Raw genomic sequence first — 14893 nt, 5'->3', positions numbered from 1 at the left:
GCTGGAAGGACACACACAGTTTGGTAAATTCAAACTCAAAGGTGTAAGTTTGGAACTGAATGAAAACATAACACAGATTGACCCAGAACGTTTTCCAGCAAGGAAAGGGCTAAAAGAACAGCTTTGAACACGAGGCAGCGTCAGCGGCACAGCAAACTGCAATCCCAGAGGAGCTAACACCAAATTTCAAATTCAAGAATTCCAATTACAGACCCTCAAAACTCAATAAACCCTCGGTGCTTTAGAGAGCAATCTTCACATAACAGCACTAGAGATTTCCTTCTTGACTCCATCTTTAAAACAGAGTTAAAAGGATTGTTGAGTGCATACATGTATATTAAGTATAGATAAATTTAGATGTAATGTATGTATGTAAAGGCCCGTACAGAAGATGAAAAGCCTGAGCGTGTTTGCATTGTGTGAGAAACAGGCATGTGGGGCTGACGATGGGATGAGGGATGGGGCCAGGCAATGGATCTCCAATTAATTTCGCTGAAGCTGTAGCAGAGGAATCTATACAGTTTTCCCAAACAAAACCCCATTTTGTGCCAGATTTTGCCTGCTTTCACAATGCTGAAGTCCCAGTCTACACGTTAGACTGGAGGAACCGGTGCCATTTCATCTTCTCTCTAGGTTCATCACTGGGATTTGAGCACATTCACATGTAAACCTGAACATTAAGATCCAGTTGACTCTCCTCTGAGAGGCTCAGAGAACTTCGTTAGCTGGGGGAATTGCCTGGATGTCCCAAGAGAATTGGTTTTACCTCAGAGGAAATTCTAGTTGCAAACAAAACACAGCTGTTTCTCTTTGATACTGAAACAAGTGTGTTTTCAGCTCTCCCGCATATAAATCCAATCCTCATTTCAGCTGAGGAAATGACTGTGGGGACACTGGTCATCAAGAGCACACAATAGAAGGAGTGAGAAATGCAGCAATTAAACTAAGAGGATAAAAAAGCATTTGTATAATGGGAAATCTATTACCATTTATCATGGCTGGTATTTGAAGTGGCTCTGCCAAGCCATAAACTCCATTGCAAATAGTGCAAGAGGATAATGAAAACAGATATAAACCGAGTATAAGAAAAATAAAGCAAACCACCATGTGATTAATGAATATACAGTAATCAGAATATATGTATGTACTGCTGCATTTATCTCTCTGGCAGTCACTACAATTTTATATAATAGCGAACTGTGGAGAAATAGTAAGGAAGAAAACAGTCTTCTATTCATGTAAACATTTAAAATAAGTATCAGAACAAAATTAAAGGAGCAGAAACTATTCAAAAGTAGAGCTCACGTTAAATTAGCTCATGTTCCTCTTGAAGTTGCCATACAGTTTGTTCCCTTCCTCAGGAATAATACTGCAAAATCCCATGTGTCTAATACATATCCCTAAAATTACACACTGTACTAAAATGTATTTTAAAAGGCAATATTTCCTTACCAACAGGTACAGTTATGGCTGAATGCATTAATGTTACAAATACTGATAATAACGCCTTTGCAAATTTGTTCAGATTATTCTCATCTTCTCTTCACTAGTTTAAAGGATGTTCCAACCTTACTTTAAATATGCTCAATTCTGTGTGACTATAGGTACGGTTAGCGGGTAGACCCATAAAACAGGTTCTGGGGAGAAAAATGCACATTTATATAGAGAGGTAGACTTCTCTTTTTTCTTTTCATTTGGTATTTACACATTATTTGCAAAAAATAAAAACAGTATTACCAGATACTGGCTAACAGGCTTTTAATCATCACTCTAGATTAGACTACAGTGAACTGGCTAACCAGTGTATGTCTTCCATTTAAAAAGAAACCACAATAAACACAGTTCACTATAGATGGTTTTGCTCTATAAGTAGCATGACTAACTTCTGATTGGAACAATTTCTGGTATCAGTAACAAAAGGTATGAAACAACTTGCCTTTTTACCACAGTACTGTGTTAAAATCTTGCCCATGGTAAACAGATTTTGTTGGATAACTCTGTCCAGTAACAATACACAAAAAAGACTGGCTAACAGACTAATGGTTTCTCTCAAAAATATTCATTCCATAGTGCATGTTAAGATACACCATTGCAATTAGCAGACAAGAGTCTGGGAACTCTTTGAGAGCCACAGAAGAAAATAACACTGGCCAAATGTGGCATTAAAGCATTTGGAGACAAAAAGCCTGCCTTAGATAGGCAATTAGGAGCACCGCTGAAACAACAAACTCAATACAGTTATGCCTTGAACCAAACCCAGGATGAGTTGATCTGTAAAAATCAGATATCCCAGAGGCCCGTGGGATGCTATCAGTGATGAACTCTCCTTCCCAATGCACAAATTCCTGCAGAAATACCCGTATCCCCATGTAAAGCGGAACAGCACCAGTGAGCCAGGTGCTCACCCCACAGACTGAACAGACCCCCCGGCTTCAAGTGTATTGCCTCTCAGTGCCTGTTAAATCAAATACGCTGCTAATAAGTGCTGTTAGTTCAGGGCAGGGGGTCACATTGAACCTGTTTCTCTTTGTGTGTTGATACTGTCAGTCACAAAAGGTTTGGGAGAAGATGCTCAGCCCACACTCACATCTGTCCTGCTTTAACTGATTACCCTTAATATATTATTCCGGTGACAGCATGAACGATTAACAGTTTCATTGAAGCCATGCTCAATTAGTAGACAATTCCCAAAAGGAAATGGTCTAAATTACACTTTACAGGTACCTTGCCTGGTCCTAATTAACACAGCCACAGCCTCCAATGGAGTAACATCGGGGCGGGGGGGAAGCTTGATGTGGCACTATTAAGTTTAATTACCCTGACAATAACTTACAAAGTTGACAGTCTGTCATGAAACTGTGTTCAGCTAACTAGACAAACAGGCCTCAGTCATTAACCTTCACCCTTGGAATTTTTACAGCGTTTCTTATATTCTGCATTCACGACTGACTTCTCTGACACGTGCTCCGAGCATCCTGTGCAACTTTTCACAAACCCACCAGCTTCACAGAATGCCATGTCACAAGAAATGCCACATTTAATTTTTAGCTATACACAGTCATTTCCCTGAATTAGAACTTCTCCAGACTCCTGACCCTCTGTAGCATCAGCTACAAGAAACCAGCAAGAAGCTCTTTGGAGAAATGCCTGGTTCTCACTGTTGTATTTGCTGAGACCATGAATGCAGCCGTGTGGAAGCACCACAGTCCCACAGTTTCAGAAGTACCACTCGTGGGGACTGCACCTCAACATAAACTGCTGAAACGCTAATGCTTTATATCTAGATTAGGCTGAGACTGGAAACCAAGGAAGACGATTTAAAGACAAGTGAAGGCCAGGGTGATGATGTCTTGCTGCTTGTCCTCTCCATAATTCACAGCCCAGACTGGCAGGAAGGCTGACCATGTAGGATTTGATGGGCACTTTTCTGCAATTCAAGTGGGTGAATGGCATTTCGATTATGTCCCAAAGCTAAGACAGCAGCTAATTTAAACATTCACATCTTTGTTCCTTTTTTGAGCTTTCAACTTGAGCCCTATCAGTATTTCTTTGACATCTCCTCTTATTATCATTATTTTATCAGCTGCCAAGAGCATCTCAACAATTCATGTGTAAAAGTATCCTTACATATTCTTCCCTGGTAGCATTTCAGTGGTGATGCTGCAGTCTTACCAGATCCACAGCAAACCAAAAGCTCGGGTGCTTGGTGCTCAGCCCATCTTTTTTTCCTGCTTCTGCACAACACAGAGTATAAGAGAAGACAAGGCCCTACTTGGAAATGCTACTGCAAGAGTAGTAAATAGCAACTATTTAATAGGAAGAAAATATTGCATACATTTGGAAATTGGGTTACGAGAGCTGTATTTTCCCAAAGAGCAGTGACTGAAGTGGTACATAAGAAGCGTGGTTTTGCAGGTGGAACACTGTTGCTGAGATTCAGCCCAAACCGTAGTTTATTTTGCTGGGAAATGCTGAAGTCATTCTTTAATAATTAAATGGTACAGCATGTTTGTTCAATCTGCGAATCCATGGACACGGCATCAGTCTTTCCAAGGAGACAGCTGAGTCTCCTGAAGCAAGAAATTAAAATAGTCTTATCTCCATGTGCTGTATTGCCACTCGCTCCAACTGCCAATTTACTTGGGAGAAGGAAAGTGTCTTGCAAATGCCGACTGCAGATGCCAGCCCAGACGGGGGTCACGCTGCGCCTCCCCAAATGTACTCCCAACAGTCTTCTCACTGTATTTTACATTGCTGTTGTGGTAATGAAGCAATTAGCTAGTAACAGCCCAAGACGAGTTAACGTGCCAAAGGCCAAAAGTCATTTCCCTCTTAAGCGGGTTCTCATTACCCAGTTTAAGTGCCAGCCACGGCTTTTACTGTGAGCACAGTTAAAAGATAATTCACAAATCTGTTACTTACAGGGCACTGTGACCGCCCAGCCCCAAGAAAGAGCGCAGGGAAGCTGCGGTTACTGCAACATGCAGCGTCGCTTTGCAATTAAACAGCCTCAATTTAGACATGTTATGTTGGGAATTTTTAAATAATCATGCAGAATCAGTTCCTGTTTCTGCTAGGAAATACATGTACCTTTTAAAGTAGCCTGCTCGTGCTGGTAGACTTGCTGTTATTGATACTTAGCACCCAGTAAAAAAATACTTTGCTTTTTTAAGGAAAAGACTGAAAGCTCCAGGTTACACGATTATTTAACAGTAGCAGAGTGATCAAGAGATCATAAGGATCCATGAAACTGAAATTTATTATTATCGTTAAACACTGCAGCAATATTATGGTTGCTTTTATAGACCTCATCTGGGGTCTTGTTTTGCCTGCATTGAACAAATGTTCTTGTATCACGCTGAGTGCGGTTTGAGAACAAATGGGCCAAGAGAAGTACAATTCTGTCTATTTTAAACTGTTACAGACAAGATTCCTTTTCCAAAATAATAGTGATAAAGGTGTTTCACTCACAAGAACAAAGCACTTGGGGAAAGAGTACATTTTCCGTGTTTCGTCTCCTTAAATCAAAACCAGGTATCTGCCTTCCAGAAAGCCAGATAGAAGGTTTGCTTTGGTCTTGTCCAAGTTACTAGGGATACACAGATAAAGGTTTTGGCCTGTTTTTTTACAGGACATCAAGCTAAATTAGCCTTGTCCACCATCAAATCTAATGACCACATCCACTGCCATGGATAACTGGCATTGCTTTCTTGCCTCCAAAACAGCCACACCAGTTTACTCCGGCAGAAAACCTGCCCATCAGTGGCTTGCCCAGTATTGGACTGGGGGGCCAAGAGCAGAATAGGGAACTGTGCCCAGTCCTAATTAAATGCCTACATCCACCTGAAAACTCATCATTAGTTTTTCCTACTTTAAGCATTTTCCATTCACAGACGGCCTGATTTGCTCACCCTGTTTGACAGCAGGTGCCGATTTACCAGCCCCTATGGTTATCAGACCCAGAGCTGCACCATCACAGATGTGACCCAACACTCTAAGACTTGACTGCACCCAAAATTAACTAGAGACTTGCTTGGAAATTCCTAAATTGTAGTAATTATCATCATGATGGCATAATTAAAAATGGATGAATCTCACTGACAGGTGGTATTTTGGAAACCACCATCAATTTCATGCTAAGGGAGATACTTTTCTTTTGCCGTCCAAGGGAGACTTCAAGAACTCCAGCTCCCATGTCTACTCTCTTCAAACCTCAATTATTATGCCTTTTTCCAACATTATTTCCTACCCCAATACCCTACACTTCCCCCATCCAGGAATCGCCACGTTCATTTGTCTAATTAGCAACACCAAACTCAGCCCTTCACAATTCAGTTTGTACCTTATTTTACGTTGACATCTAAAGACAGTATCGAAGCTGGATTCTGTAGTCAGGGAGCCTGAAACTCTCACTCTCTGTTTGCATTTCCTTATTAATGGATTAGTCCCATCAGCACGTGAATGAGCTGAAAAACTCTTTGCTCTGAAGTCCATGTTGATGCAACCTACAAGTGGGGCTTCAGATCGATCAGAGGACAGATGGTAAAATGCACAGAGTTTTCCAAAACTCCTACGCTGCCCAGCTTTACTTGGTTTTTATTATTAATCTGCAAAAACCTGCCAAAGCGAATGTTGCAGAGAAGTTAATTCAGTACATGCCTCTGCTTCCCTCTGGCCTCCAGGCTCACCTGTGCTTGTCTCATCCACAGACTAATTCCAGATCCTGATGCAAAAAAAAACCAGACTAAACCCAGCTTCTGCAGCTACTTGATAAGCAAGCGAGGTGCGGGTGGCATCTCTAACCATATGAGCATTTACATTCTTACCCTTGAAAAAACCCGACCGTCTGTACCCTTACAGGTGTTCACTCTTACTCATTTCCTCAGTGCTTATTACAAGGGACCCCAAGATGGAAGGACTGCACTGAATCTGATCGCTCCAGGGCTCTGAAAGCTGGAACCTGCAGCTTGGATTTAGCTGCTCTCTAGAGCTCAGCATCATATGAAAGGTGAGAAAGATGCAAGCAGAAATTCATGGAAAGCTTAACAGTAAGGAAGTTTATTTATGAGGGCAAGATTACGCAGGTTTAAGGAACTCATCTTTTTCTTTTTGCAAATATTAGCCTTCAGCAAAGACATGAAAGCATTTGTCTTTAGTATAAAGAGGATATCACCAGCTAATTAATTTCTAGCACCAAACAGTCCAAATGAAGAAGGTTTAATTGCTGAAAACGCTGAAGCAGAATATTTTCCCAGCAAAATTTATGTTTGGTTACAATGGATTGATACTGTTTGATCAGAAGCTTCCTCTGTACAATTGCCTTTGCTGGAAGTTAGAGACCCCATAACCATTCATGATCGTTTTGTCACCTTTGAATCTCCAGTGTGTGCCAGCAATCCCCCTTGCACAGCCGCCGCAGGACGTGCAAGTGGGGTGTCCACCAGGAGCCATGAACAACGCAGCTCCATGAGCCTGTTAGCAAAGAGGGAGATCAGAAATGCTGAGGCTCCACTTAGGAAGCACAGCTTTCTGCTTCTGCTGCTCACCACAAGGGAAATCACTTTGAAAGGCTGAAAAAGGGCAACTTTCTAGCTCAATAGACCAGTTTATATCTTGTGATATGAGCATAACTGCTAATATCTGCTTCATTTACAGTACACTCACTACCGTAGGAGACAAGCAGAGAGAGGATTATTAGGGTCTCCAGCCTGTTGCCTTTCTCAGGATCCTTTGCCGTTATCTATTTATATATGCCTTCCTCAGTGCTATTAACCCTGACTTCTTGAGAGCCACACGTTAATCCCTGCCCTTAGGTTTTCCCCTTTCCACCAGCAATGACACTGCTCCCATTAGCAGAACACCTGGTGCAATCTCAGAGCTGTCCCAGGACCTGCAGCAGCTTAAATCTCAGCTGCTCCACTGCCCTTTGCAGTCCAGCAGCACAGTCCTCAGACCATGACCAGGACCGCACAGCACAGCTGACATACACCCAGCCTGGTGCCAACGCTCTGCCAAAAGGATCTTCTTATGCCTTTTCTGTCTCTCCACCTTCCCTGATGTACAGCCTTATCCAAATCACTTCGCGTCCTGCATTCCCTTACTAAATAAATACATAATCTCAAGCATTTATTTAGAGGTTCCTCAAGACACTATTTTAGTTATCACCACTTTTACCACACGACATCTTCACACTTGGGTAACACAGAGCTCTATGAACAGCCACACTTGAAGAAAGCCATAGGAATACACAAATTGCTTTTTTCCCCAGCATCTGAATTTATGTCTGGAAACTAAACTATCAGCTTTACAATAATTTACAGCTGTACAACGAGACCCCTGGGATATAAACAGAGGAGAGAACCCTGCAGGACAATAAATTGCCACAAACAAAACTGTCATCATGAAACGCCTATGAGCCATGTGAAAACAGCCCTGCTGATGGGACACAGTGAGGGGCATTTTGGCAGCTGCTCTTGTGCTGGCATGAGGTACAGGTGCCTCTTGCAAAGCAGGCAGGGGGGAGATACCTGGCCCTGGTCTCCACCACCACCTGCAGGTCCACCATCTCCATACCAGGGTCTGGGACACCCCGCTGGCTTCTCATGATGTCCAGAGCACCAGCGCACAACTCCTGGTGATGAGACACTTCTGAAAGGTTATAAAGTTCCATCGGGTCCAAAGGCACCTAAAGCATCCAAACCCTTTGGACAGCCCAGCCATGTAGTTTTAGACTCTTTTGTTGGTGTGGCCCCACCCTGGGCAGGCACCTAAGATTTCTGTCTTCATCCCAGGGATCAGGTGGGACAAGACTGGCTCCAAGAGGAGCCTGTTATCAATCCCTGCAGCTCCTGATCTCCTTCACCTGCCCAGGTTGCATCTCTGTGGGTCCCCACGTCCCTCCAAGCCCCAGTGCTCGTGAACTTCAAAGCCAGAAGAAATGCAGAAACAATTCTGAGGAGCTCAGCCAGTGGCTTTACAAGGATGGCTTGGTTTTAATTATGTGCCTGGGGGATTTCTTGTGGGAGGATGAAGCAACTAGGTCTGGCATCACTTAGCAATGGAAAGGTAGGAGTTTAACACAGATGATCTGAAAGGCTGAGCAACATCCCTTGGAATGTATTTATTTAACCTAGAAGTTGAGTAGCTCTGTATTTCTAAGGTAGCTGATCCTGAGTGGAAAATCAGAAGAATAAGTGTATCTTAGCTTTCCAAGAAACCAGACCAAAAATAAATAAATAATTAAAATCTCCAGTGTAAATTTAAATTCCCCACAGCATTACACATGGCTGGGATGTGGGTTTATATTCAGAACCGTGGCACAGTGCAAAGAGATCTGTGACAAACTGCACACACGTGTAGGTCACTGACAATCCCTCCTCTCACACCAAATTTCTCCCCCTGTTGAGGACAATGTGAGATCTTCCCAAACAGCCCCTTTGCTGAATCTGCCTTTCTGCTCAGACATCACAAAGCCAGGCAACTCAGCACTGCTTTGAAATGGGGGGGAACAAAACAAAAATCCAGAGACACTGTCCACAGGGAAATCCAAGGAGCTACAACAAGATAAAACGAGATGCAAAGAGGAATCCTTATGAAAATGCATGAGATGTGAAAAACTGACAGGCCAATTAAAGGTGCTGAAATACAATCAGAGATTATGCCACTGCCACTGCCGTGCCCTATTGTTCTCCACCCTCCTTTTGTTCCCTCTCCCCAGCATCCCTCAATCCGTCCTGCTCATCCCCCAACCAGTGACTACCGCACACACTACAGACCCACCACTGCTCGCCCTGTGTCTCTGCACAAATCACCTGGTTTTCACGTGTCCTGAGCCAGCCGATGGCATTTCTGCTCCCTGTGTGCTGCTCCTGAAGAAGGCACGTGAATTCCGAGAGCCTGCAGGGAGCCGGGGCTGCGTGACCCTTCTGTAAACACCATGCTAATCTGTTTAAGATATTAGCCTCCCATATATGTGTTTTTAATAATAAAGGCAACATTTAAATGCTGCCAAGGTCTCAGAGAGATGGTAGCAGACGCAAAAGAGCCACCTCTACCATATAAACAATGGAAAATGCTCTCTTATCGTTTCATACCGCTAGGCCTCCAGGCTGCAAAATAAATGATTGCATTCATTTACATTTTATTGTGGAGATATAACTGGCTGGAATAACTGCCAACAGAGAGCCCGACTGCAGGAATGCACTATTTTTCTCCCCATTTGCCTTAACAGATTTTTTTTTTCTGGCAATTCATCTCTATCACCATTGTCTAGATGGCAGAAGGGGCATTAACCTATTGCCTATCTTGCATTTAGGGAAAAAAAAAGCCATTGGTTCAGCATTTTACAAAGCCTCAGGCTAACAAACTGTTACAGAGACTGTGAAAGAGGGGCCCTTCACTGAAAGCATATCCAGGCACTAAAGCCAAAAACTTTCTTACACAGTCACACATTCATGTGACACATCCCTACAAGCCATGTGGAAGTCAGCCCATGGGACACCTTCACCTTAGCCAGTCACTTGTACACCCCTTAGAGTCAACAGAGAGGAACAGGCTCTCTGGAGAATTCATCCTGCAGGTTTGAGATGTCTATTTTGGATTGAGAAGCATCAATACATAGAATCATAGAATGATATGGGTTAGAAGGGACCTTAAAGATCATCTAGTTCCAAACCCGCTGCCTTGGGCAGGGACACCTTCCCCTAGACCAGGTTGCTCAAAGCCCCATCCAACCTGGCCTGGGACAAATCCAGGGATGGGACATTCACAGCTTCTCTGGGCAGACTGTTCCAGTGCCTCACCACGCTCATGGGGAAGAAGTTCTTCCTCACATCGGATCTAAATCCACCCTCTTTCAGTTTAAAGCCATTACCTCGTCCTGTCACTACATACCCTTGCAAAAAGCCCCTCTCCAGCTTTCTTGTACCTTTAGGTACTGGAAGCTGCTCTAAGGTCTCCCCAGAGCCTTCTGTTCTCCAGGCTGAACAATCCCATCTCTCCCAGCCCTTCCTCACAGGAGAGGTGTTCCAGCCCTCTGATCACCATCATGGCCTCCTCTGGACTCGCTCCAACAGGTCCACGTCCTCCTTATGCTGGAGGTCCCAGAGCTGAAACAGTATTCCAGATGGAGTCTCATGAGAACAGAGAGGCAGAATCCCCTCCCTCGACCTGCTGGTCACACTTCTTTTGATGCAGCCCAGGATACAGTTGGCTTTCTGGGCTGCAAGCGCACAGTGGTGGGTTGTGCCCCCATGCCCTTTCTCTCAGGACTGCTTTCCATCTATTCTCTGACCACCCTGTATTTGTGCTTGGGATTGCCCCAACTCATGTGCACAGCCTCAAGCTCAGAGGCCAATGTCCAGCCCTGGCACAATCTGTGTAACCCTGGGCAAGCCCAGTAACATCTCTATGCCCCCCCATCTCCAGGTGTACGTGAAGCCATCCAGCCACCCAGGGTCCTTCAGGGCCACCAGATGCTCCAGGACGGGGTCAGAAAAGCAGCTCCACAGAATTAGGTGGGTGAGAAAGAAAAAAGAACAAGCCCATAAAAATACTCCAAAGCTGCAATAAAACTATTGCAAACAAATTACCAAATGTGACAGTGACAAGAACAGTGACCTACATTGGTATTTTCATCTTAAGTATGGTTTCATAAGCGCTTCATATCCCTTGGACACTGGCAACGCAGAATGAAGGAAGCTGAGCCTGAATGGCCGAGCACACAGCCCTTCACATTCTCCTTTGCCGGGTCACAGCCACCAGCAGAGAGTTTAAACATGCTGGGGAGATGAATGCTGCAAATGCCCAGTTTTTATGTTCCAGGCTTCTCTCATTTGGCTTTTTTATAGCTGGACTAAAACTAGAATAGTTTTCAGTGATATTGCAGCCACAGCATAATTTGCTTGGAAGATAAAGGCAGATACAACAGAGCTGGGTCCAGACCAACTTTGGCCCTAGCACACTTTTGCAGGCAACAACATCCCTCAGAAAAATGGAAACCTAAATTTGTCCATCTCTTATTGCTTTTGTGTTGCACAAGTATACATAAAAAAAATCCAGGCTTAAATACAACACCACATATCAAACAAAAATGTCAATAAGCTACACGTTCCCCCTGCCTTTTTAGGAACGCCATGGCACCACACACAGTCCCTGCTGTCCCCATTCACAGATGTGCAAAATGCAACCCTCGCAAGCAAGAAAAGGTTTGTAAAGGAGACCCAGTTCTCTGCCCTTACCGCTTCTCCCACCAATATTTTTCAGCCCTTGGAAAGCACTGGCTGTAGGAAGCTCTCCCATCACATAAGCAATGGATATCAAACAGGCACGTTATCCCCAGGCAAGCCGGAGCATCCCTGTTTCCTTACCACCGGTACAGAGGTGCAGGTGGCACAAACCACCCGGGTCACAGAGTTCCCGGCTCTCCCCTTCCTCCTCCTCCTCCTCTTCCTCCACCCTCAGCTCCTCTCTCCATGTCTTCCTCCTCCTCGATGACTTCTTCAGGATCTTCAACACCTTGTTCACTTTATTCATTTGGTCTCAGGGCTGCAGAGAGGGGATGGGATCTCCCCAGCTCCTGTGTCTCAGCAGCTCCAGTTCCCCGGGAAGGAGGGACAGGCAGAAGCAGGCAGGTCACTGGGAGGCACGAAAGCGCTCGTGTGTGTGTATGCGTGCGTGTCTCTGTGTCAAAAGCTTCTTTCCACCCAAAGAGAGTTTTGTGGGAGGGGGGAAGGAGAGAGCGGGCATTTCTTCTGTCTGATGACTTGGGAAAGCTCATAACTCACAGGGGCAGCAGATCTTGAACAGGGTTTTCAATTTCTGTTTTCAACAATACATGCATTCTGGCAGATTTCAAATGCTCCTCAGGCAAAAAAAAGCCAGCATCAGCTCAGAAAAATCAGTGACTCTGAAAGAGTTCTGGCTCCATTTCAAAGATTAGAAGTAGCTAATGCAGACAGCAAACAATATCTGCATCTATGAGAAATGCTAAATATCCAGGCGCTCCATAGGAAAGAACCTGGACTTTCCTGGACTTACCTAATTACATTTTCCTGCACCTTTCAGACATCACTTTCTCGCTGACATCTTTGGAAAAAGGCAAGTAATATCCCGTTTCCTGCAGACGCAGCAAGGTGAAGTCGTTAGTCAAGACACTTAGTATAAGCACTGAATACTACCCTACAAATAGCATCTTTATTTCCAAAGTCTAGACTCTCTAAGCTTTCAGGATACCTTAGAGCCTCTAAATGTCTTTAAATTACCCTCTGATGTTTTTAAACAGACTTTAAAGGACAAAAATGCACAGCCTCCAGTGTCCACCCAGGGCCACAGTTGCCCTCTGACACCCACCAAACCACTGAGAGAAGGACGCAAGAGCCCCATGTGGGAAGCTCCGACGTGACCTCCCATCCATTGCAACCTCCAAAGATGGAGCTGAGTCCCTTCCACTACTGCCATGACTTGAGACAGGTACTTATTAACCTGCTTGTACCCAGAGGAATTAGCAGCAGAAGCAGGTTATCAGTTCACTGACACTCATGTCAACCCTGGGCCAACCTACAAAGGTATTTGGATGCCCAGGTCCTGTTTGCAGGATGATCTTCCCTTGGAAAACTTTGAGAGTTGAGGTAGCTGGGGCTACATACAGATCCCACAGGACCCCTTTGCCCTCAGGTCCTGCAGAGCAACTCATCATTGTCCTACCTCCCACATGGATGCCAAGAAACTATCCACCATGACTGACTCCTGGCCATTTCAGGGAAGAAAGGTGATTTTGGGGCAATGACTGTCAGCTCAGGAAGAGCCCCCTCAATCCAGTAGGATGGAAAGGTCCTTCACCAAGCAACCACATGAGGGACAGACACAGCTGTGCCCAGCAGCAGGACTGGGAGCCCATTAATATGCCTAAAACTCCATTTAGAGCGATATAATCAAGAACAAACCCTGCAGTAGACAGTATTAATGGATGTACAAATTAAATTATTATGCACTTCATTTAAGGCATTATAAATAGAGTCATTACGCTCACCACTGAGCAAGATGCAACCCACCCCCACCGCCCCCAGACCGAGGCCAGTGCAGGGCAGACTGGCCCATCACTGATTCCAGCCTTAGTTAACCCTGTCAGGCCTGAACTCCCCTGCCAAGACATGGCCACAACAGCAAGCTTTGGCAGACACAGGCTTCTCAGCTCATTAAGGCCAATATTTTAATGAGACACAGCCCCAGACAAGCAGTGCTGCGCAAATTGCACCACCCCAGGAAACCATGCCGTTCCCATACATCCCTCTGGGGCACAATTCTTCTTCTTCCACCTTTCTCCAGGGCATGAGGTAATTCGCACTACCTCATCTCAGCAGTTTACCACAATCGGAGCTGGCTCTGCTGCCCAGAAGCAAAGGCAGCTCTTCTGCTGAGCAAGGATCTCTCTGTCTCCTCCCCAGGGCAGGATGGATGTGGCTCCTTCCCCACGCTCCTGCCCACAGGAAGCAGCCAAATCAAACCCTGCTCCTCCTGAGTGCCCATCCCAGTTTGCACTGGTCTCTTCCATTTGTGATTCCCTTGTTCTTCGCAAGCGTTAAGGCTTTCACAAGCGCCCTGGGAAACGGGCAGGGTGCTCGTCCCAGATTAGCACAAGGGAGAAACCCTTTGCGGTGGTTCCCAGGTCAGGTATCAAGCTGGCAGCAAAGTCCCAAATCAAAAAGGAAAACGCTATGCAGGCAGCAGGGCTCAAGGGTGAGGGGTCTATAATTCCTGCTAACACACAGGAGAACCTGATAGACTTCACCCCTAGTCCTGCTGCCCTTTGCTCAGGCTCCTTCTTTGCAGAATCTTCAGCATCCTGGTATCCTTCCCCAAACGTTCCCTCATCTCCATCTCTGCCATCCCAGACTCCCTCCATTTCCTCTCCTTTCCTTTGGAGAATAGCTCTAATCCTTCACGTATTCCTCAGTGAGATTTATGAGTACAATTTCATTTTATTTTGATGGTTAATACTAGCACTAATGCTGCTGTCATGTCTACATAATTAATAATGAGACTAATAATGCCAAAACAATCCAAGAGTCACTTTATTGGTCTTCAGTGTCATTAGTTAGAGCTGACATAACCAATTCAAGTTGTCGTCCATACTGAGTCACCATTACAACTTCTCCTATAAAAAACATGGATCTGGGGCTGTAATGCAGCCCAGACTCTCAATCCACCAAGCAACACAATAGAGGATCATGAATCAGGGTGATCCCCTTCTCATCTAATTAATAATTCAGAGACCTGCAACAATACAGTGAGCTGCAGGGAAACAAGACAGCAGGGAGCAACATAAAGCATTGTGCCGAGATGAGCTCTCAGGGACAAAAGATGCAACTTGCACATCTCCCATGACCATAAATGC

The 14893-nt window shown here is 44.8% G+C and overlaps 1 protein-coding gene and 1 non-coding gene across 5 annotated transcripts in view; both read right to left on the bottom strand.

Annotated features, from left to right (window-relative positions):
* The window catches only part of GRIP2 (glutamate receptor interacting protein 2), a 248993-nt gene that overhangs the window by 123666 nt on the left and 110434 nt on the right, over positions 1–14893 (bottom strand). Inside the window, exon 1 of one of the 4 annotated variants that reach the window (XM_065075605.1) lies at positions 11868–12048. The exons of the other annotated variants lie outside the window; for them this stretch is intronic. Within the exon in view, the coding sequence (XP_064931677.1) occupies positions 11868–12033 (166 nt within the window). The 5' untranslated portion in view covers positions 12034–12048. Of the gene's footprint in view, positions 1–11867; positions 12049–14893 lie in introns of those variants that run through there. 4 annotated transcript variants of the gene reach the window in all.
* LOC135580485 (Z6 small nucleolar RNA) lies at positions 8355–8434 on the bottom strand. Its single transcript, XR_010475203.1, has one exon. It is a non-coding gene; the product is annotated as a Z6 small nucleolar RNA (small nucleolar RNA).

Source organism: Columba livia, chromosome 10 (genome assembly GCF_036013475.1).
Source record: "Columba livia isolate bColLiv1 breed racing homer chromosome 10, bColLiv1.pat.W.v2, whole genome shotgun sequence".
Lineage (NCBI taxonomy): Eukaryota > Metazoa > Chordata > Aves > Columbiformes > Columbidae > Columba > Columba livia.
This window is presented reverse-complemented; position numbering and strand designations above follow the sequence as displayed.